Source organism: Paralichthys olivaceus, chromosome 10 (assembly GCF_024713975.1).
Source record: "Paralichthys olivaceus isolate ysfri-2021 chromosome 10, ASM2471397v2, whole genome shotgun sequence".
Classification (NCBI taxonomy): domain Eukaryota; kingdom Metazoa; phylum Chordata; class Actinopteri; order Pleuronectiformes; family Paralichthyidae; genus Paralichthys; species Paralichthys olivaceus.
This window is the reverse complement of record NC_091102.1, coordinates 21,256,090-21,280,167: the sequence shown is the minus strand read 5'-3', so window position 1 is coordinate 21,280,167 and position 24,078 is coordinate 21,256,090. Positions and strand designations below refer to the sequence as shown.

The 24,078-nt window shown below is 40.8% G+C and overlaps 1 protein-coding gene across 37 annotated transcripts in view; it reads right to left on the bottom strand.

The window, feature by feature from the left end:
• Positions 1 to 24,078, bottom strand: part of clasp1a (cytoplasmic linker associated protein 1a) — a 74,229-nt gene that overhangs the window by 3,821 nt on the left and 46,330 nt on the right. For 2 of the 37 annotated variants that reach the window (XM_069533582.1, XM_069533610.1), the window contains 26 exons: positions 24,000 to 24,046; positions 23,551 to 23,724; positions 22,606 to 22,629; positions 20,124 to 20,231; positions 19,688 to 19,714; positions 18,862 to 19,026; positions 16,716 to 16,874; positions 15,651 to 15,713; positions 14,266 to 14,369; positions 13,590 to 13,613; positions 12,676 to 12,920; positions 12,358 to 12,421; positions 11,929 to 12,092; positions 11,471 to 11,549; positions 11,234 to 11,377; positions 10,156 to 10,251; positions 8,859 to 9,008; positions 8,603 to 8,709; positions 7,663 to 7,791; positions 7,196 to 7,343; positions 6,268 to 6,514; positions 4,503 to 4,559; positions 3,464 to 3,657; positions 3,172 to 3,300; positions 1,718 to 1,924; positions 1,164 to 1,280 (listed from right to left, as the gene is read on the bottom strand). In XM_069533582.1, the coding sequence (XP_069389683.1) occupies positions 1,164 to 1,280; positions 1,718 to 1,924; positions 3,172 to 3,300; positions 3,464 to 3,657; positions 4,503 to 4,559; positions 6,268 to 6,514; positions 7,196 to 7,343; positions 7,663 to 7,791; positions 8,603 to 8,709; positions 8,859 to 9,008; positions 10,156 to 10,251; positions 11,234 to 11,377; positions 11,471 to 11,549; positions 11,929 to 12,092; positions 12,358 to 12,421; positions 12,676 to 12,920; positions 13,590 to 13,613; positions 14,266 to 14,369; positions 15,651 to 15,713; positions 16,716 to 16,874; positions 18,862 to 19,026; positions 19,688 to 19,714; positions 20,124 to 20,231; positions 22,606 to 22,629; positions 23,551 to 23,724; positions 24,000 to 24,046 (3,172 nt within the window). The remainder of the gene's footprint in view (positions 1 to 1,163; positions 1,281 to 1,717; positions 1,925 to 3,171; positions 3,301 to 3,463; positions 3,658 to 4,502; positions 4,560 to 6,267; positions 6,515 to 7,195; positions 7,344 to 7,662; positions 7,792 to 8,602; positions 8,710 to 8,858; positions 9,009 to 10,155; positions 10,252 to 11,233; positions 11,378 to 11,470; positions 11,550 to 11,928; positions 12,093 to 12,357; positions 12,422 to 12,675; positions 12,921 to 13,589; positions 13,614 to 14,265; positions 14,370 to 15,650; positions 15,714 to 16,715; positions 16,875 to 18,861; positions 19,027 to 19,687; positions 19,715 to 20,123; positions 20,232 to 22,605; positions 22,630 to 23,550; positions 23,725 to 23,999; positions 24,047 to 24,078) is intronic. The other 35 variants (XM_069533587.1, XM_069533588.1, XM_069533584.1 and 32 more) reach the window with 35 other exon arrangements.

The following is a 24,078-nucleotide window of genomic DNA, read 5'->3' as shown; positions in this document are numbered from 1 at the left end:
TTGAATTTGGCCGTAACACTGTTTACCACTGAAACTCCAAAAGTGTTTTGTGGACTTCACCCACCCTCCATCAGCATTGTGCTGAGGAGATAATGAGTGAATTTTCATTTCTCTGTGAACTATCCCTTTAAGGAATGTTTCTGTGTCTGAAATGTGTATAATAAATGTGTAATCAATATTTGTATCTATTTATACAGAATGTCTCCCTGACCCTCTGCTTACAGACTGAGCCAATGTATTAAAGTCACATAATGATAAAACCTGCAGCTTTGAGAATTTGTCTTTTCTGTGATTTTACAAAATATTACTCCAAGACTATATTATTAAAGTGACTGTCCCAAACATCTCAAGAAAAAGGAAAACAACTGAGGGAAAAGGAAATATTTATGGGCTAGTTCATTAAAGCAACATGACTATTTGATCTCAGATCGAAGCAATCACAGATTTGACTTTATCAAATGAAACATAATGCATTATAATAATTTAACTATCCAGCCTTATCTTAGAACTATAAAAAACCATCGTGAACACATGTTTATCTAAATGTTGATACAGTAGCTACATTGTGCTGATTAAAGTCAGAGCCTCTCATTCTTTACTCTCAAGTAGAAGCTCATGTGTGTAAAAATTCTGTCTTTTATACTGGTTGTCAGTACAAACACGATCCCCTGCTAACATCTGATATCCTCTGGTTTTTAAAATTTAACATAATGTAATGTAGTGGTCTTGGGCCTGAGTAAAGTCTGATGTCCTCTTGAATATGCACTTTTAACTCCTTATCATTTTTCATTTTTATATGACCGGGACAACTTGAGAGTGTTCCAGTGCTTCATCAGCTACCCTCATTCGACACTGAGCATTATTGACTCCTTTCAGATAACCAGCCACCCTCACGATCGGAGGTGGAGGGTGGGCGTGGTTCGAGAAGGGTCCCTTCATCTATGTGAACCTGACCCTCAGACCTCAAAACTTATATAACCCTGGGACACGTAGTGAAAAGCAAGACAAATAGGACCCGGGCTTAATAAGTGGAGAACCGGTTAGAACCAGCTGAGAAATGACAACATGGGAAGATGATAAGGGTCTGCGTCTGGTGAAGAGGTTTATGTAACTGTGTGTGTATGTGTGTGGTTATGCAAAATGTTTTTGGCGGCATTCAGTACCTTGCTGCCCGTGAGCTGAGCCAGATGGGGTTTGAGATCCTCGCCAATCACAGAGTAGATGGCCACCAGACAGAACACGCTGGCCTTGCGTACGCTGCTCTCTGTGTTGTCATAGCCCTGCAGAGAGAAGAGAAGGCATCACAGACAGACAGACACAAACACACACACACACACGGGGTCAGCAGGAACCCGGGAGGAGTTGCAAATAGTGCAGAGTACACGCAAACATTTCCAGGGACAAATAAGGCAAATCATTCCCAGTGTCCAAATATGAACATTGACCAAATAAGCCTTTTTGAAGCCAGCAAGGATGTTTCTACTACGTCTGTCCTGAAAACCCTGTTTTCATGTTATTTAATGTGTGTAGATTAGGGACATTTGGCAGATATGTCTGGCAAACAATGTCTACTCCATATGTCAGTGCTTTTTCAGATCCGTTTTGAGTTTTATTAAAATGTTTGAAGCAGGTGTCCTGTCACATAAAGTAACAAATTTGGGTTTCAGAATCTGTCTTTCAGTAAATCTAACAACCCAAATCCAGCTTTGAGTCAGACCTGCAGGAGTCCAGGGATGATGTCTGGCAGGAGCTGCAGTAGTGAGTCCTTGGCGATGCGTTCAATGACTTTAGATTGCATCTTGATGGCAGCCAGGTTGATGGGGTAGTCGGCTGTCTGGACAATAGGGCACAGGACCTTGATGCATTGCTCCGGGTGGATGGAACCGGCCAGGGTAGCTGCAGCCTCCTCAGCTGCACGCACCACCTAGAAGCACACAAACACATACACGAGAGGTTAATCGTACAGTGTAAGGGAGATAACAAATCAGCGTAATTTGGTGACAACTGGTGTGTAATCAGAATGAATATGTTGGCATCTCCTCTCACAGTTGTGTCCTTGTACAAACCTTGTAAAGGACTTAAATATCTATTCTAAAGTAATTTAAAAAGAGCCACACACTAAAGAATTACAAATACTAGTAAACATTTAAGTAAATGGTGTTTTTTTTGTCTGCTTTTGAACACAACTGTGGATTAATATCTCTGCCAAGGAGGTCATGATTTCACCCCTGTCCGTTGGTTTGTCAGCAAGATGACACAAAATGGATTACCACAAACTTGGAAGGTTGCAGTATGAGTCAGGAAAGAATCCATTTTGAGGCAGATCCAGGATTTTCTTTTCCACTCTCTTTACCATGGTGGTGATTTTTCATTCTAGATCTGAAAGTTCCACTACTGCATACCTGAGCATCTGCACTAAAAAGTTGAATCTCTCCGTAACCCTGACTAACTCCTCAGGTTACTCCTGTCCCTGAGTTACGGCTCAAATGTTGGGGTTATTTAGTTCAGCTATTGTAACTGTTCTCATATTGATGACCAGACTGTACAGCCCTAATGAGGCGCTGTAGCATCTTTTAAAGCCAACAATTACTAACCTCTTGAAATCAAGGCTGTATGTCTTCAACATGCAGCTTTGGAATGAGTGCTGTTACAACGTGTAACAGCACTCATTCCAATTTTTTCATTTTCCATTTTTTCAAAATAAAAGTATAAGGAATTTTGACTTTCCCAACTCAATTTAATGAGTAAAATATTATTCTTTGTCTCTGGACTCACTGTTAACACTGTAGAACTATGTTTCTCTTTTAATTTGTAATAAAGGGACTCTGTGATCTATGATTTCAAGCTGCACACATTATATGTTATATAAACAAGGGGTTTAATGACAGTTGAGTTGCTTGTAGCAACAGACATAGAGAGAATGAACTCTGCAGCTCTCAGATACATTAAACAAATGCTCATATCTCTGGACGCAGTTTTACAACTGTCCATAACATGTTGATGTTGTGTGTTGAGCTTGTTACACTGCCTCCAAGTGGTAAAAAAGGCAATTAATGCATATCTGAAATCAGAATCCGAATACCTTTATTGTCCCACAAAGGGGGAAATTACTTTGTATGATATAATATATACTGTATAGTGTAGTGTGTGGATGAAGTGGGAGCTGTGTACCTCCTTGTGCGAGTCTTTGTGAGCCTCCAGAGTCTTCATGATGGTCAGCTCGGCATAGTTTTTGAAGCGAGCTGGCTGATTCCTCAGAATTTCTTTGAGCACACGGAGGGCCATGGCTCGGATGGTGTGCTGAGGGATACAATGGGATAGACAGTCCATTAAATACTCTGCTCTTTCATACGCAGGTAATCTCTAAATATCCACACAAACATTCTCTCTATTTCTGAAGATTGAACTTTTCCCTGATGCTCTGTGAGCATTTTGAGTCATGATGAGTCATTATTTAACATACATCTTTATCACCCAGCGTCTCCAGCAGGAGGAGCAGGATGGTTTTAAAGTGTTCGTCCCACACGGACATGCTGTCTTCTCGAGTGATCTTCAGCAGCTCCACCAGGGCTCCTTTACGCTCCTCTGAACGCTCGTTGTGATTGGACAGTTCCTTAAGAAGGTCGGCTACAAGGTCTGAGTGGTCCTGACCGATTGCTTGCGAAGAAGAGGAGAAGAAGAGATGAGTTAATAAGTGAATAACAATAATTTCTTTATGTAATTCATCACCCATTTGATCTGTCATCACTCCTCAGGTTTTTTTTTTTAAACTAGAGGAAAAGTGTGGCAGGAAACTTTTGTACCTGTTTTAAACATAATTAAATTGCTTATAAAGTATGTTATTGGATAACCAATTAAAAATGGATGTTTTCACTTGTCTTTCAGAAACAATGGCTATGGTAAGAATGAATATGTTAAGATGGAAAATGTTAAGATGGAAAATGCAGAGCAAATGAGAAGAGTAAAGCTCTGTCCAGCTAACAGCCAAGTAAGTGACGAATGTCTAATTTGGAGTTTTGAAAGCCAACAGTTTGATAATTTAAAAATGGATTTTAACAATAAATTGACAGTGAACATAAACAATATATATACAGGCATTTAAAGTCAGTGCTGTAGATATTAAGATGCATTGTGCTGTGGATATCAAGCTATGTAATTGTTGAGAATATGACGTTATTAATTATGCCGTATAAAAAAGATCTTTAGTCGTACTGTTAGAACCACCCAAACTTAAATTAGAATCCTACAACCATTTGGTAAAAGTATTAACCTGCTAGTTCTGATTTAAAGTAAGACAGGTTGGACTTAGTGAACACAAAGGGACGAGGTGGAGTTAAAAAAGTTAGAAGATCAAGAAGAAAGAGTGATGGGACTTGAGAGCAAAGTGAATAATGCAAACACAGAAAGAGGGTGAGTGGAGTGATGGTACGGATGGTCAGTAAAGGAGTCAGACAGTAGTTCAGTCATTAAGTCTGTCAGTGTCGGAGGGGAGGATTCTTTACCGGGACCAAAGACCTTGGGGAGCGTCATCTTGTTTTCACCACTTTCCTGACGTCGGCCTGGAGAGGAGGAGGAGGAGGAGGGTGTAGGGTGGAGGAGGGATGGAGGTGGGGGACAGAGGGGAGACAGGAGGCACAGGATGCGATGACAACACAGCGATGCACAGACCGAATTGTGGTCGTGGTGAAACTACTGCACAGAAAGTTTCACCTATTTCATCTACATCTTGTGTCAAGGCTCAGCCTCACACAGCAGCTGTGGCTTTGCAGAATATCGTTGTTTTTGTTTTCAATACAATATGATATGGTCACATTATACAGTAGAGTGATGGTGGATGACACATGGGTTGGAGGGATGATGTGTGTGTGAGGTCCGCTAGTTTGTGCCCTTATAGCCCCATTTCACTGATGCTGAATATTTCAGATTTCACACTGCACTTCTACTAATGTGCAGTGGACAACAGTATTATATCTGGCCGTTAGGGATGTTGGGATTACCCGATTTTACGATATCCGCGGTTTCATAACGTCACTAAGAATTGTAAAATAAAAAAAATAGCTTACATAAATTTCTTTTAAACAGTCAAACGTTACACTATAAAAACTAATTGGATATTGTTGATGATAATACATATTTTAGTTCTTTAGCTATATTAGTAACCATATTAACTATATATTCGCTATATATTGTTGGTTGTGTCTTTTTCCTTATATAGTATGAATAATTGTGAAAATCGTGAAACTGTGATATTTCCTCAGACAATAACCGTGGCACCAACATTTGACATCCCTACTGGCCGTATATTAAACCCACTTTGTTCAAAAGCAAGATCATCTCTAGAATATAGATGCCACTGTGTGGAAATTATCCAACAGTGTAATAAACTTGTGACAACACCGGACTTTTTAAAAAAAAGACGTGTGTTGGCTCAGTGTCTGTACAGCGTTTTTTGAGTGAAATTGGTGATGTTAGAGCCGTGAGCAGCCTCACTCTTCTGCTGCACAAGATTTGTGCTGCATTTAATTATCCAGATTGTGATGGTCTGTCTCTCTTAATAACATAAAATACCTTTAAGAAGTGTTGTGCTGTTGCTTCATTGAAAGTGTACAGCTCTCCGCACCTCTCTCTCTTTCTCTCTCTCACTGTTTCTGTATCTCAAACACACTGACCTTGTTGAGATGGTAGACTCTCAAATTATTCAATGTTTGAATTATCTTTTAATACCAAATTCTCATCATCGACATCTGTCAGCTCTCTCCTCATCATGTGATAAAACTCCATCACTCTGTGATGTGACTCTGTTGTTGAGAAATAGGTCGGGCTGGGTTCAGACAAAATAAACAAAATGCCTGCCGGGCTTGAGTCGGGCTTTGCCATTATAGGAAAATGTGGCCCAAGTCACACTCTATTCTGCTGCTGCATAGAGACACTTTAACTTAGACTTTCAAACAGCAGCATCACTAAGTATTGATAATTAGAGACATGGAAGCTACCACTGAAACACAAAAATGAAGCAAGTTGTATGCCTATAAAATTAAATAGGCAGTGTTTTAGCTTTGTTACTACGTGAACTATATTAAGAAAAAATAAGATAAATACATTTAGCACTTACATGAAGCACTTGTAGTTTGGCTTTTTTTAAACAAATTGTATTTACTTGATTCTTGTTCTGGGTTTGTACCCTCATGGTTGATGCACTAATTGTAGGTCACTTTGGATAAAAGCGTCAGCTAAATGAAATGTAACATGTAATGTAATGTAACTCACAGTCACGGAACTGCTCCACGTCATCATCAAAGACGGCCTCCTTCAAGGCGCTCTTGTCATAGGTACAGATGGTATCTCCGTAGCCATAAGGAGCAAACTCGCGGCTGCGTGGCCCAGAGAAAGAGCGTGGCGATGGCGTGTTGAGTAGAGAGGTTTTGTTATCCAAGGCGGTACGACCTCCTTCCACCATGTCCAAGCCCAAGCGAGCGTCGGAGCCAGGGGACGCCGCTACTCCTTCTCGCCCAGCCTGGGAGACAAAAAATTTAGATAGAAAGAGAGAGATACAGAAACAGCAGAAAAGTAACATTTATTAATTCAGGTTGTAGTCATCCTATTTTCTTGTCTCAAGAGATCTTTTCTAAAAAGGACTTGTTCGTCATGAGTCTTAAAATTAGCTTCAGATAAACACAGGAATATGTTTTTTAATGGAACAGGGGCTTTGGATTGGCTACCATCACTTACATTATGGGCAACAGGATATTAGGTAGAGTGGAAACCATTGGATTTCTCTTCATATGCAAACGGTTGTGACAGTAGTATTTGGACCTAAAGTCTCGCAGCATGAAATCAGATCATAGTCAACAATGCCAAATAACACCTGATTACTTTCTTTGAAAGAATTTTTTTTTTTGCTGCCCCAAACATTCTGTAGCTTTAGGACCAAAGATACGAGTGACAGACCTTCGCTTCTTTATCACTTCTAATCTGTGAGAGTGAGGAGGCAAATAAAACATTTGTATCCTGTGGCAAGGAAAATCGCAGCTTAACTTCACGTGGAGTTCAATTTTGCTGAACTTTGACGTTAGTAGCTTCCATCAGCGTAGTGTTGAGTAGATATTGAGTGAATCTTCTTTTTTGGGTGAACTATCCCTTTTAAAGGAAAAGAGCAAGAATATTCCAGAACATGTCAGAAAAGGGTATGACTCACAGTGTCATCCCTCTTGCCGTCCCGTCTGATTGGCTCATTCAGGTCCTCCTGGCTCCGGTAGCTGTAGCTCTGAATGGCCTCAGTGACACCACGGAGCGAGCTGTAGATCTCCTCCGAGTTCATGTTCTCAGTGTCGTACTCCATCATACTAACACACACACAAACAGAGTGTGTATCAGAAGCAGGTAAATAAGAACACAGTTGTTTTGCCACCGATGAGTGCTTTAGCATTGCTTTTTTACAAAAATCTGTTTTTAGAGAGTGAAGCTTCAGGATTTCACACAAAACATGACATTGACCAAAGCACCGAAGCAATGTTAGACAATATGTCCATTTGATTTTAGACAATGGAGTAATACATGTACTGTATGTATCCAGCAGGAAAGTATGGAAAAGGGAAATCTCAATCATGCAAAGGGTCGGGCTTCCTTGTGGGCAATATCTGTGTCTCAGCCCACCCTCATTACCTGGGTGAATATGCTCTGCGCAGGACCCTTAGGGAAGGGGCAGCAGGGGTGGAGTGAGGCGGAGGAGGAGGAGGAGGAGGAGCAGGGGGGTGCTTTGACAGTCCGTCGACACCCCAACCCCATAACCGACTGTTGCCACAGCACGGCCGGGAGGGAAGGATGGACAGACAGGATAGGAAGAGAGAGATAGTGGGGAACAGGAGATGGAAACCGACAACACGAGGAGACCACGAGACAAGATGGAGAGGAGGAGAAAAACAAGTGTGCAGAAAGAGAAAAGACAAAAAGAAACTAGTCTGAGCTTTAGAGATTCAAGGGAAAGTGTTAATTTAGAGGAGAGCAGTGGAAAAGTAGCAGAATCCCAAAAAATCGGCTTTACATAAAACACCACCCCCCTCAATTATTGAGGGGCCATTGTCCATGTTGTGAACCAGAATGGTCTCAACACAGAGAATTTTGCAGGTTCAACTATAGTAATCACAAGAAGGGAACATCAAATCTGCAGTGTTCTTGGGTCTCTGGTTGAAATAAAAAGGCAGTGCAGTGCTAAAGGTGAGTGAGCTGCTCAGTTTGGAGAGATTTAAACTTTTTTTAAAAATAGCATTTACCACAAAATCTGTTACCTAGGGGTGCATGGGCAATGAAGTCACTCTCATGCACAATAGATTCCAAGTGACAGGTTCACAGACTAAAGAGTGAAAGACAGTTTTACTTGAAAGAACTGCATTGATGCCATAATATGCCACGTACTGTATGTCTGAAGACAGGAGATTTTGGTATATCTCTGAGCAACTCACTCAGTTTCCAGCTTCTACTAACCTGCCTGGTAGTTTGTGCGTTAGTTAAAACTCCAAATGGAAGCAGCGGCATCCAAATTACTACAGCACAGCCATGCATTAGTTAGTACTGTTGTGTTAACACGTGATCAGTGATTGGGTACCTTGGAGACAGTCCACCATGGGAACAGTTGGTCGGAGATGTGAGGGGGCTGGTTCTGCTGGGGGTGTGGCGTGGCGGTGTCCGTCCAATAGTGTTGCTCGGTGAGCCCTGGAGAGCAATGATGAATGCAATGTGTTAACCCTGCTATGTGATGATTCTACTGATCTATAACTTCCAAACAGTTGTGCATAGCTTTTCATCTATGCTGACCATCTCTGTGAATAATATCAGATACTACAGTGTTTCATTTCCCTTACCACATTGCTGCTGGTGTTGCTGGAGTTCTTCAGGTGGTTGTGGAGCAGTTTGGTGGCTCCATCCTGGAAGGTTTTGGGCAGAGCTCCCAGCAGCATGGTAAACTCTGGGGTGTTGAGCTCAAACAAGGAGATCAGTACCACCTGGGCCGCCTGGAGGCAAATTAGCACGACAGGTTTACAATGGCGGACACAACAGAGGAGAAGGTTCAGAGGGTTTCCTTGGTTTCAGAGGTACTTTGACCATGTGTTTCAAATGTTACTGCAGTGACTCAGAAGAAATCCAATGATTGTTTTAGAATATGTAAAAAGCACAGAAATTACATGTGATGACTGAATTATGAATTTCTGTAACAATGTTTAATTTGGTCAGCACCTGCAAAACCACGGAGGACCAATCTGATGGACAGATTCAAACAGTTTTAAACCATGGAAACTTCTCAGATTACAGTGCATTCCTTAGTAGACTAACGTACGGATTAGCCTGTAGAAAGAAACTTGTTATAAGGTGAGAGTTGAAAGCTGCATTCAGTGGAAGACTACAGAAGTACACAACTACTCAAGAACACTGGTGTACACTGTTGCTATATCGATGTTACAACATGCAAGTGAGTACATATACACTTTGTGGAAAGTAGAAGTTTGATCTTGTAGGGGGGGGATAGAATTTGGGGTTACCAAGATGAAGTATTATTCTGAATTAAGACAGATACTAAAATCAAACTTTTTCTGAAATGTTTACCACAGTATTCGAGGCATTTAAAGACCAACATACACAGTTTTGTGATACAGTAGAGGCTACAATGACTTGCTAACTTTTAGTTATACTATATCTAGTACACTATACATAAGAATGAGTCAGATTTTCAATGCAGAACAATTAAATGTTAACAGCATGCAGAAATGCAGGTGAATGAAAGGTTGTTAGAGTGAACAGACAAACAGACAAAATGTGTTAGGCACACAATAATAACAAAATAGCATTTCTATCTATATTAAGCGATAGGATTGACTCCAAGTCTCTTTCATACAAAGCAACAAGCCTTTGCTGTAATTTGGAAAAAAATACCAAAAATAACTTATCCGGTTGCACAACAAGCTTCATCTATTTGGTGAGTGATCAAACTGCAAGCACAGACTGACTAGAAGGTTGTTACAGCGAAACAGCTGGAGCATAAACGGCAGAGGTGAGTGAGAATGCCACACTTTTCACAGTCCTGAGGGTTGGTGGTTAGGCACCGGGCAGGCAGGGCATTGCGTGCTTGTCGTGTTGTGATTGGCTAACGGGAGCGGGGTCTACCTGCTTACACCTTTCTTCCTGGTTGCCCTCAGTGGACAGTAAGGCGGCAGTACTGGACCTGCCAGCTAGTTCCTCGCTCACCCAGCTATGAAGGGTCTGGGGCACAGTGGCAAGGCAGAATGGGCATTACAGCATGACACAGGTCCTGCACCATCACATGTGGCAATACTGTACCTAACTTTTAGAACAGCTTGCCACAGACCACCATAGTGAGGGTCACTCTTCTCAGACTCTTTACTCATGGAAACAGCGTAAACTGAGGATTACATTAACTCTTCTATCCTCACACTTTGTTTTCAGCCTCCTGGACGTCAGACCCTGATTAGAAACTAGGTGAGGTTTTCACTTGGAAAAACAGTGAAGGAAAAACAAACACAGGGAGAACATATGGTGTGCGTCAGACAAGGGAAACGTGCCATGAGCCAAGGCCATCACAATGAGGGCTACGTATAGAGGCTCCTAAAAAACCTACCACAGACAAATAATAATAATAACAAAATTTCAATTTCAAAAAAACTGGGCGTGAACAACCTGCCACTGGTTGTGGAGTAAACCCTCAGATTGATTTTTAAGAACAGGTCAATTTTGTGGAAGGCAGTTCTCTTCTGAAAAAAAAATGTAATCAATAAAGTTAAAGCAGTTAGTTTTGCTATAAGTTTGCTCACCTGCTTGCTAAGAGAGTTTAGAAAGGCAACCCGCCACCATGTAATTCGGTGTTAGGCAAAAATCATGATAAAGAACTTTTGATGGAGGATCTAGAGTGTCAACTTTTCATTTAACTGGGAGCACAAGGATACAGTGGTGGGCCCTGGTTTTCCATGTGTTACATTTATGACATTCCACCATAAGGATTAGTGCACCTATTATATCCTGTATCACACCTTGTTTGACCTAAAACTAATTCATATCTTAAAAACAACTATTAGACATATGCATCCTTAATAAATTTGAAGAAACAGAAATATTCAAGAGGATATTTCATCTTTAAGATTCACAATTTCAGTTCTAAAAAAGTGGGCTAAAGAAACTGGGTTGGAAGATTCGATCGCCAATTAGATTTGACTCAGAGCTGGCCTACCTTCCTGACATCAGAGCTTTTGGGTTCAGTCGTCCAGGTGATGATGCGAGACACTGCCAAGCGTGTCTCGCTGGAGTTGACAAAGTCTGTCGGGTCCATCTGTCGACCCAGGGACTCGATGTACTTCAAAATGGCAACCTTTACCTGAAGAGTCAACAGACAACTGCTTTAATCATAACGTCCACCAGTCATCAGCTTTCCTCCATAAAGAATCGAGTGTTTCTTATTTTAATTCACCTTAAGGTTTGGTGTCTGAGTCTGATCGACGATGAACCTCATCAGAATGTTGAACTGTTGGTCGAACGGGAACGACTCCCTGAGACACGAAGAAAAGTTTTTTCCTTAATATTACACATTTTTATTTTTTACTGAAACACCAGTTGCTGTTTACGAGATTGTATCAGTCAGCACAATGAAAAGATAAAGTACACTGACTCCTGACAGAGCAGCTTAGGTCATGTGTCTTTCAAACTGATCTCACTGAGGTTTTCATTTGTACAGAAATAATATTTTATGAGGATAGTCCACAATAAACTGACAAAATAACACACACACAAACACCAAATTACCAAGTGACTCACAAGTTAATTACTAATTATTTCATCCCACACTAACAGGTCATTTCCAACAGTGTGAACTGGCTCCACATTCCCTGGAAATGCACAACAGCCAGTTATGTTAGCTTTATTTCAGACCTTGTGATGTCCAGGGCCTTCTGGACTTTGGCCTGGACAGAGCCGAGCAAGTCTGCCCCCATTTTCTTCAGCAGCTGAGTGAGCAGGACAAACAGCCAGTCCTGCAGGTCCTCCCTGTGCACTGTGACGAAGTCCACAAGGGTCTCCAGAAACATGCTGAACACCTGTTAACGTGTGCACACAAGAAACTTAGATACATTGCCTTTTATTAAGTGCGTCTTATGTTGATGCTTAAATATATATGTGTGTATGTGTGTTAATACGGACTAAAATGCACACTTACTCTCTGTTGTTAAATCCACAGCAAGGCACAACATGCAACAGAAGACACTCCATTAGTACAACAGTCTTAAAGGGATTCTGTGCACAGGCTCCACATACAACACATGATTAGTCCTTGTTTGAGTTAGTAAAATGTATCTTCTGTACCTTGCTATGTGGATCTGCAAACATCCTTGTGAAGATCTCACAAAGTCTCTTCAGCTCCACTCGGCTGTAGTGAACAAAAAGATCAAGTCCCAAAATGATTAATTAACATTAAGGTTTAAATACATTAGGTTAAAATACATGAGTAATGTAGCTGAACACAGCGCCCATGTTTTTATTTGGCAACAACTGCTCTTTATGTGCAACATTTCTTTTCAGAGATATTTCATCATCACATACGCAGATCACAAGTTCTTGTATTTACTCATACAGAGTACCAAAGGTCACATTTTGATTCTGGCCTCATGAGCTCAATCCTACCTCAGTATTCTTTGGTTCTTGAGGAGATTCTGCAGACCCAGCAGGCCCTCCTTCCTCTCTGACCAGTTGGAGCTGGCGCAGTGGTTGAGGACCTCTGCTACGTCCTCTGTCTGGCGCAGGTAATGAGGTATACCTCCGTTTCGCGACCCGTATGAGCGCTCGGAGCAGGCGCTGGACGCGTCACTGTTGGCGTCATCATCAGAGTACATCCCTGGTGATTCGTACCTCCGCCTCAGTGGCTTCCTCTGCGAGAGAGAGCATCAAGGGACATCAAGGAAATGTAAGACACACAATGTGATATGTAATTGTTAAACAAGCTCCGCAGGGGAAGTGCTTAGACAAATAAACTGAGCCACAAGGTAAGAATCTTTAATACGAGGTCAGCATCAGGCAGCCATGCAGTTTTCTATACTGTTGTATGAAATGTACATCTCCTGTTACTTGTAATGTAAAGGGTACATTTATACACACACTGATGGTATGCTTTCCTTAGCTAAATTATCTTTTTTTTATTTTAATGAACATCAATGGCCAGTCAGCAGTGCAAAAAGTAAGCAAAGGATATGACATGACTACAAATGCAGTGCAGAGGGAAACGCTTCAGATATTAGAGCATTTTTCATCACACAAACTTGAAATACACATGTATGAATCACCCAAACAATGAGGATCAAAACATTGATGACAATGTAAAGAAAAACGTCTTTTCTGCGGTACTATAGATGAAGACATCTGAGATGTGATGGCACTCAACATTAAAGGTAAAGCTGAATTAAAGAGAAATACACGAACAAATAAATAAAAAATGGGCTGGATGGAGGGGTCTCATGTGCCAAGCTGCATTATTATTTTCTGAACTTAATTAGTGCATGACGGCATGGATAATACAAACAGTATGTAAAATGACCAACTACCTTATTCCTGGAGTCTCCTAATAGCTGAAATGGTAACAAACAACCAGGAGGAGAAGAGGAGAGAGGGAAGGTTTAAAGGAGCAACACAGACCACAGTTCTACAGGGTATACAAAAGACGACTTGACATTTGAATATTTCATCTGGTTGACTTTATGGTTTAGATCCTCTCCGGAGCATGCAGACATCTCAATGCATTTTGCAGATTATAATGATATTCAAACATTGTGACCTATAAAAAGAAATGTGTCTAGATTTTTGACTTGAGAAAAACATCAAACACTTGTTCCACCAGCTTGTCATATTGTAAGCAAAAGTAAACTCCTGAAATCCGAGATCTGTGTTCAAGTCGTTGGTGTACCACAGGTTGATGTAGATATCAAAGCTAATAACTAATTCTGTGTCTGAAATGACGTCTGCCCAAGAAGACCTCAGAGGTCCAACATTACAAGGCTGTTTCTGAACAGCATTGAGAAGCTTTGTATATTAATTATACCTAAATAATAATACTAAGCAAAATTAGTTAGTGCTCTTAATGAGCAGGGATGAGACTTTTCCAGCGCAACTCTGAGACAGCAGTTACATCATTTTTTCAATATGTTTTAAAAGCCATTTTAACCATGTTCTTGGTGTAAAAACATGAATCTCTCAAAAAGTCAGATTTCCAAAGAAACTTACCAGAGCATCAGCAACTGCTGCCTCCACCTCAGTGCCAGTATTAAGGACCCTCATGGCATTGACTGATGCAGAGATTCTTGCTTGATGAATCAAACCGTAACGGTCTAACCAGGAAGTAAAGAAGAACAGTAGGACAGTGAGTGAATAAAGTTAAGCAATCACTGTCACTTACCTGAATAGAGAAAAAAGCAAAGATTGCTTTTCATACACCACTTACAGAGAAAGTACCTTTTTCTTTTGGACACATTTGAATATAAAGCAAAATAATATGAGTGAATGAGCTGAACATTTCACTAGAAGGACCTATTTTTAAGAAGCCAACCACCAGAAGCCAAATAAAAACAACAAGATACAAAAGGAAAAACAAAGTACAGGATCACCCAGTGATGTACCACCAACAATACACTAAAGAGGAAATTACACAAATATGAGCTTATGTTAAATGTATAAAAAAAATTAAAACAACAGATGCATGATTCACCAAATTCAAAGGATGACAGAACCAGATGGCAGCAGATATAAAACAAATGTAACAAAACAAGCTCCTCCTGAGCAAAGAAATATAACTTTTTCAACCACAGACAAACTGCAGGGTGCCAAATGAGACATGACCCACAAATCATAAACAATGTGACAACAAATAAAGCCAAACTGAGTCAGCATACCAAAGTCTGAAGATGACAATTCCACAGAAATATGCACAGCTAATATGAAAAAGGTTTGTCTAAGGGACTGAAAATATAAAATGGGGATGAAGGGACAAGATGATGAAAAGATGACTGCGGACAAATGCACCTTCTCTCTGCTTACCTTTCCTGTTTGCTTAAAAACTAAATAAAATGCTTTAACATATTACGAATGGAGGGGGTATTAAAGGTTCAGTGTGTAAGATTTGGTTGTAAGGAAACTATTGGCAGAAATTTAGTGTCTAGGTGATGTTTCACTTGTGTGTTTTATCTGAATTGTATGAGTTGTTGTTTTCTTTACCTTAGAACGGTTGCTTTATATTTAAATACTTTATATTAACAGAGAGTGGGTACTCTCTGCGGGGGCCGCCATGTTTTTTACAGTAGCCCGGACTGGACAAACGAAACAACTTTTGAGTTTGTATGACAACTAACGGCTGCCACAGGTTCTCTGTCATATTTATAAGGTGAGGGTGAAGTGAGGGGTATTAAGCTGTAATATGGAACTACACAACTAGATGTCACTAAATTCTACACACTGAACCTTTAAGTAAATGAATGATGGATGCTGCTCCTACTTTCACAACACCGTATACACAACCACAGAGGCATGCGTGTGCAATATGCATTATTGCCTCTGAGATAAATGCAATTTTGGGGGAACCGAAAAGGACTGGGAGGTCTGATCATGCAGGTCACCTGACTGGCCATGGGGGTCGGTTGTGGAAAGAGCGCTGGTTGAACGGGAGTGGCGTCGGGAAGCTGCAGGGGACAGGAGAGGTTGGCAACATCCGGACCAGGGGTAAGTGATACACACACGCACGCAAGAGGTTCAGCAGCAACCTCTTATGTGCGTGGCCATTTTTTACGCTGCTGCTCGAACCTTTACACATCACTGTCCTGTTTTTGTGTTTATTACAACATGGTGTTAGGGACTGGGGTGATATTTATGAAACACAGTGCATATTTGACATGACACAAAATATAAAGGGGGATTAATACTACACCTCATTATAGGATCAAGACTGATGCTTTTTTAAGTTATTAAGAATATTATGATACTGCTTGATTCTGTTTGGTTCTGCAATGTGAAAGAGGTCACAACGAGATGTATCTAATTTATATATAGAGAGAGGGGTGTATACATCATGCATACTCATACAGTGCATCACTCAGACATTTGGACTTAACTGAGGCGTCAAACATGTCAAATAGGAGTATCAGCACCAGCAGGATTTAAGTTTGGCTCCAACACAGTGACATGCTGAGTGGTCACATACTTTAAATACCATTAAAATATTCATAGATGATAAATCTATGAGTTATGGCATCAATTCACAGGATGTCACAGCAGCAACTACTGTACTGCACATGATAGTTTGCTTTTTCTGTTGCTTCAGCTTCTTAATCAATGTCTTCCCCAATGTTTAATGATGACACTCATACCTAAACCACAACAGGTCCATTCAGGAAAAAATTAAAAAACATAAAAAACACTAAAACAGTCCAACAGGGGAATTTATTACTTGATGTTTCATCGATATTTAGAATCTTAGAAAAAGGAATACAACAGAATTCAGAGAAGAAAATAGTAAGTTGTATCGTCCCTAAACCCACAGTTAGTACATGCACAGAGAAGAACAGGCAAAGGTAAGACATCACATGGAACACCAACAACAGACAGTAGTTAAAGTGGAAGGTTTGTGTGTCTGGTTGGGGCCGTAAGAGCTAAACCAGTGCAGCCATTAGCTCAGCGGTACTTACCCAGAGGGCCGAAGCCCCGAGCAGGGCTGGTGTCGCGGCTGCTCTCACGACTGGTGTCGCGACTACAACCTTGACTCATGCTGGGACGGGGAATGCGGCTCCGGGCTAGCGTGCGGTAGGGAAGAGCAGCAGGAAGAAGAGCTTTACCACACAGGCTGGCTGTCAGGACAACAAGTTAGGTGGGAATGTCAGTGTGCATTCATGGGAAAAACTAGTGGTGAGAGTCAGAGATGAGGAAAAAAGAGGGGTAGAGTTTATGATCATTATATTGTTTTGTCAGGTCATGACATCCAATTTTATTAAAGGTTCAGAGTAGATTAACAAAATAAGTGACTTTACTGTTCCAAAAGCCCTGTCTATGACGGTGCTTAAATGGAGAAGTAAATATGGTCATTAGCACCAAAATGTTTATTTTCCTTTACCAGATATATGCTCAGAAAATGTCATGGTAATTTGTCCATAAGTTTAAGAGGCAATACAAAACTGTTGGGGGCTCTACAGTAAATCAGTCGACTAAGAGAGATAGAGGATTGAGGGATAATGAAGAAATGAAAGAAGAGAGTAGAACAGTAAAACAAAGTAAGCAGTTGCTGTGCAGTGGTGAGTGAGTTGGTGAAGAGGCATTCTGCTAGTTAAAGGTTAGATCATCTGGAACGATTCAAGCTGCTAACATGGGTCAAAGATTAGACACATAAAACAGGATTATTGGGTTTGGAACTTATATAATACAAAAGTAGCCAAGCAAGATTAATCAAGTTGTTGATGACAAGAAACCTGCAAATCAACATTACTGAACCCACTTTTTCATCCTTGAAGCAGACAGCCAGGAAAGTTTCCACTCTGTCTGGTTTTCTACATCGATGCTCACATCTACAGAGCTACCTAATGTTAGGCTGCAACACAGTTTAACCCTAATGGCAGTATCTAGGATACAGTAAGAGAATTGCACTGTCGGTAACTTCACCCTCCGTTCGAATTCTGGTTCAAGTTTTTGAAAACCTGTAACCACTGCTCCCTCTCAGCCAATCACATCAAACTACATGTGAGTGAGTATTGAAAAGCTTTGACATGGATTACATAGAGTCTTCACCATGATAACAAAGATGAGCAAAAGTGAAAACCATCTCAAATATACACACTAGTCTCTGTCAGCTTAACTGTATGTGTAAAAAAAGACTAAGCCAGCTTTGAAACAGACAATAAGTGTGTGCTTATACCAAGAGTACAGAACACAGTGTGTGAGTGCAGCAGTATTTCAAAAGACTTCCCTTAACTTGCAGATAAAGTCCAGTTTCACTAGTTTTTCTCATAATTCTTAATCAACCTTATCAGTGTTCATGGATTGCACACTTGTACAACTGTGCAACTGTACACCTGTGTGGTCAGTGATGTACAGCATGCAACGGGTCAATTTCTTGATTCCAGCCACGTCTGCTCATTGTTACGATTTGATAAGAGACCAAATGTTGCACAACAAAGGTTTATTTCCAGAACTGGAATATTACTTTGAAGAACTTTTGGGGATTACTGTGAAACCTCTCTTTTTCTAGGTGATCGCTGGTGGTGAGATTACGTGGAATATTCAGTCACGTTATGGGACAAAGTTAAACAGACTACATAAGTTATTGAATTGACGACATTATAAGAACTTGGGTTTTAAGGGAATAAATTTGTATTTGCATTTTATGGGTTGGTGTCTTGTGATCGCCACCTGACTTGTTTGTTTTATGCCGTCCAGGTGGGACAAGTGATTATTTAATTGTTTTCAATGCAAGCTGATATTTGCAAGAAATCTGTGTCTATTTTGTTCATATACTTTTTTTTCATATTTTAATGAGATAATGAGCAGGATTTTTAGTCTAATTTTGTGTTTTTCAATTATTGTAAGCAGGTAAACTGGCATCCATGCACAGCGTGTCAGATATATTCAGTCCCCTAAATTTATCATGGGTGATTTTTCCCTTTTTTTAAGTAAGGTGAATGAATCAGTGTCCTGGGCATGTCGGAGTTGATTTCACGATCTCTCCTTAAAAGCAGGTCATTTTAATCATTCACGATCTAATAGTGCCATATCGCACACCCCTACCAGAACCACAGCAGCTTGTTTCTAGAAATAAAGAGAGTGACTTGTGAGTCCTGGCCTTACCCAGACCCAGTCGACTAGGACTTGTCTCTCGGCTGCAGCCCTGGCTTCGAGGGATCCTGCTGCGCTTGTCAGCCGGCGTGGTGGAGGCGGACACTGTGGCTCTAGGGAGCCGGCCATAGCTGCTGTGGCCAAGCAGCTTGCCAGGGGAGCTGGAGCGACTGCCGGCTGTTGGCAGAGAGAAGACAAACAAGCACAATAAAGTTGATCATAAGTGGCTGCCGTAAAGTGAGGGGAGTGGTCCAACCTTTATATATAACCTTTATCAAAACTGGACTCTATTTAGCCAAATTTCAAAAGGCCAGTTCTAACAGGCTAAATATTAAAGTGCAGAAACATAAAGGCAATCTAACCTAAAATCCACTCATAATACATTCTTCCACTTTTATTAAGTGTAAACTTACATCATATTTTATATATTTAGTTATTTTTGAAGGTAAAAGAAGATTTTGGTGACAATACAGAAGTGGCAAGCACACACAACTTGATAGAAAATTAATTTATGAGTTGTCAATGAACAAACACAGATGTTACAGCTGAGATACACACATCTACATAACCGTGCTGAGCGGGGAGACATTTAGTGGGGCACAAAAACTGGTTGACCAGCAGACAATTGCAACTTGAAATAGCTTCTCAAACAGTGGGGGACAGTAATCAGAAATAAAAATGTGACTATACCAAGTGGTGCATGCTGCTAATATACATGGAGAAGCAAACAATGAAATCTAAAAATACTGGTACACCGTGCTAAACTCTGTGTGCAAGGGGGGCACAGTGCTGAGGAATGAGGTGTCTGGGTTATGATTGGATGAAGCTGAGGCCTTACCACTGATAGGATTGGCTGATCTGGATCCTGGGTGATGGAAGCAATAGGCAGGACAAGGTGGAGATTGAAAACGGTCAAAATGAGGCAGAGGAGGGTTATGGTTATTGAATCTACCCAGCATGCCCTCTAGACATTGGCAAGTATGTTAGGTGTGCACCGATTGCTTAAATCAAAAGCACACATGCATGGAGGTACTCATGCATAGATGCACAAGATTTTTGAGTTATTGGAAGTTTTGTTCAGATTGCTGCACAACGAACATACACAAAAACAAGACACAGTGAGACATTCAGTATGATCTAACGTCAATGCAGACAAAGATCATACCTAAATATGAGTGTAGTACTACGAAATGCTGAATGTGTGATATACTGTGTGATATATTTGACTGCGAGATTCTGAGGTGAGAACATGTGTGAGGTGTGTGTATACATACGCTGGGACTGGGAAACCACTTTGGCTCGACTTCGCCCCCTGCTGTCCACAACTGAAGTCTTGGCTCCACCCACGCTGCCAGAGCTTTGTCTCCTGGTACGAACACGACCTGGATAAAAAAGGAAAGAGCAAGAGAATGGGGGGAAGAGAGGGACAGGAATAAGCTAAATCAATACGACTCAGTTATCAGTAATCACCCCAACCCTGGACAGAGATGCTGTAGAAGAAAACGTCTTGGGAGACAGAATGATGAAGACCTGGACAAGGGGACAGAACCCCTCTGAAAACACAAAGGGGATCACAGACAAACCTTGGTCAATTAGTATTGTGAATAATAGTTTTTGTTTTAACCTGCAACCACAGTTCAAGATTGAGGTTGGGTTTGTATGTCAGCACATGCTCATGCTGGATTTGACTAAGAAACACAGAAAAACACTAGTTAAGGGACTTGTGTCACATTCCACTTATGTGCCATCATATGCTAAAATAAACCATAAGAAACATTGAAAACGTCTTGACCCGGCTGAAAGCTACACGTGCCCAAGAGGCACAATGGAAAATCCTACTAGTTGTTTTTCAGGGTTACATAAATACATTGACAGAAACCTTTACTACAGATTTGGTGGAATAGTAATTTGAAGTACCCCCAGATTTAGCATGACAACATTAGGTATTGCTACATCAAACATGCAGTAAATGCCAGCAATTCTAGCCTCTGTCATCTGAAAGATTTTAAATTCAATCAGCCCTATTAACATTATGGAAATCACTGTTTGATTTTGGTTCAGCAAAGAACACACAGTCTTATCTCCATTGTCCAATTAAAGTGAGGTGTGACTGAAAGGACAGCCACTGATTCTTTGATAAGTTGGGGGCAAAATCCATCACATTTAGTGTTAGCTGTTGCACAACATGTCAAAAATAGTGCCTCGCACATGGTGACGGTGATGACAAGAATTTCACACTACATTTACACGGACAACAACATTCAGACGATTGACCTTATTCTGAATAAAATATGACTTCTATTATGGAGTCCATTCACACTACAGACCAGGGCGTGTGTCCTTAAGGAGTTGATGCTGTATGTCAATGTCGCAAAAATGCTATAAAAACTCCAATAAGACTTTATGTGATTATGATGTATGCATGTTAAAGTAGTGTAACTAAGGTTAGAAAACTCCACTTCTTAATTTGATGACTGTTTATTCTGAGTATGAACCTATTTGCGTTAAGGAATCAGAAAATACTGAAAATAGCAGTTGATTATTGGCTTAATTGGGTTAATATCAGAATATTGTTGTCCACGTAAACATTGCAAGTGAAAGTAAAATTGTCCTTTAGGTGAAGAGAGTTTTATTCCAATTACGCTGCTGTAAACTACTATGATCTCCTCAACAGTTTATCGGCACTCATCACATTGTGCTAAAACACAGCGAGTGCCTGTTATCGAAACCAGGCTCAACATATCCAAGATACCTTTTCTAGCTTCACTAAACCCAACATTGCCCTGATAACTTGTACACAAAGCTGGTTATCAACTGTCTCAGTTAACCCAGGTTTTCTTGTTCAGCAACAAGCGCCTTCATGGTGAAGACTTTTTAACAATGAGCGACATCATCAGAGCCATGAAAATATTAACTCTACTTTCCAGTGATCTGATTGGTCAGTTGGGTCCGTGGCAGGTTTTGATCTGTGATCTTAAACTTAACCTGCATCAGAGCAGGTTAGTGGTCCAGCATAAGTTACCATGGTGATTTACTCTGGTAAGAAGTGAGCCAGCCTCAAAGGACTAAAACCTCAGAGTTAAACCTGACACTTCCTTGATAACCACAGATCCTGCAGCGTAGCGCAGGCCCCTGATTATCAGTTCTTTCTGCTCAGTTTTTTATACCCTCTGGTGAAACAGAGGAATCTTTGTGATTTTTACTTGTGGATGACTTCAAATTCACGCCACATCACAGACAATAAAACAGCCTTGTACCAGATTTAGCAACCCTGAGGATACGCCACATAACAAGGACCGTCAAAAGCTTGGATTAGATGTTCAACATGATGCTGATTTAGTGTGTGAAACCTTGCAGTGTGTTACTTGCAATGACTCAGGTTCTGAGAGAGGAAAATCATAAAATCATAAAAGACAAAAACAGCCTCCTCTAGCAACTAAAAACAACCCTGTAGAGAGAAACGCAACAATATAACACAGCTACGCCAGACACAGACGCTGTATAAGTAACAGAAGTGATGGATTCATTTGTTAGGGTTACAGTCAGACGATAAAATCCATGCAGAGAGTCCATGCAGAGTTCCACATAACTGATGACCACTTAGGGAGGTGGTGGTGGAGGAAGGGGGTAAAGAGAAGAAAAGAGGACACAGATGAAGAGAAAAAGATGTAGTTATGTAGCCCGTGACAGTTGACACAGAGACACACTCATACGGTTTCTCTTTCTTACATTCATACACAGAGACACATGTCTTACCATCACTTTTACCGGGAGTGCCATCTTTTGGGTATTTAAGAAAGGCAGTGCAGCAGCGAGTGGAAGGAGAGGTATAGAGGGAGACATTAGTAGCAATTGAAGCAGGTGTGAGTGGGTGAACAAGTGGCCTCCTCATCATTAGTAATGGTCGAACCAGGGAGACTCATAAAGAAAAAGGGAGAGAGCTTTGCATGGGAAAAGATTACTGTAAATTTAATAAATTTTGGACAGGGGATGGCTTGAACATCCCCCATTAACTTAAATGATTGAGAAAACATCCGTAAAAACGATCAGGCTTATTCTCACACTTGCTCAGCCTCATCGCATCAATTTGTCAGGAGTGTCAGCACAGGATTTACACAGTTCCTGCTGATAGAGCAGTCTAATGACAACCTCAGTCGTCATTAATAATCCCAGTCAGGTTCTTAAAAGCCAGTGATCACAAGCCAAAATGTTGTAATACTTCATCATGATGGAACATTGTTGACTCAGGTTTGATAAAATACTGTAGATCGGTGGTTCCCAAACTCAGAGTCATGGCCCCCAGGGGGATCGTGTGGTAATTTTCAGAAAAGGATGAAAACTTAGAAAAAATTTGAAATAGCATATCTAAAATAATATTAAATATTAAATGTATATTTATACTGTAGATGGTGGCTCATTCCTGACAAAATCTCCTCTGAGATACAGCATAGTAGTGTGTGTTCTCAGGGTTTCTATGTTTTCTAATGCAAGTCAAGGTTACCAACACTGTAGCTTCATTCAAGTCACCAGTTTTTAACCAAGATTTTCATCCTTCCATTTTTTATTGGGCACTCTCGTCCATGCACATTCATTTGCTGAAAGTTGCCAGTATGTTTGCATTCACATGCAGTTCTCTCATAACAATTAACTGAAGTTGTTAAACGGACCTGGTCTGATTTTAGGAGATGAGTGATGGGTTACCTAGAGAGGCGTAGGACCCCGGAGGAAGGGCGGCTGCAGAGCTGAACGGAGAGGAGGAAGTGGGGACGGTGGACAGGCGTGACTTGGCGTTAGAGGCTGCATTTACATCGATGTCGCTACGTGAACGCTGGAGGGAACCCGGTGTAGTAGGCACCCTTGCGCTCACCAGCTTACCTGGAACAACAGAGATGAGACACAAATAGTCAACTTGAGCATCTTATTTTGATAATGACATGCCCTTCTTACCTTTGTTCTACTTCTACTGTGTACACAATAGCGCCCATAACAGACAATGTGCAAAAGATAAAGCTACCTCACATGTTTAGATTCTTATTCATTATGTAAGACCGCCAGTGATCAGTTCCTAATCAATATATTATTTTATTTAATTTACACTCAATGAGCACTTTATTAGGAACACAGAGCGATAGAAAGTGAAAGTGGCTCACTCCTTGTCATGCTCCCTCCGATGACACTCTTCACAGACAATGGCCGGCTGAAAAACAAGAGGACAAACGAGTCACTTTT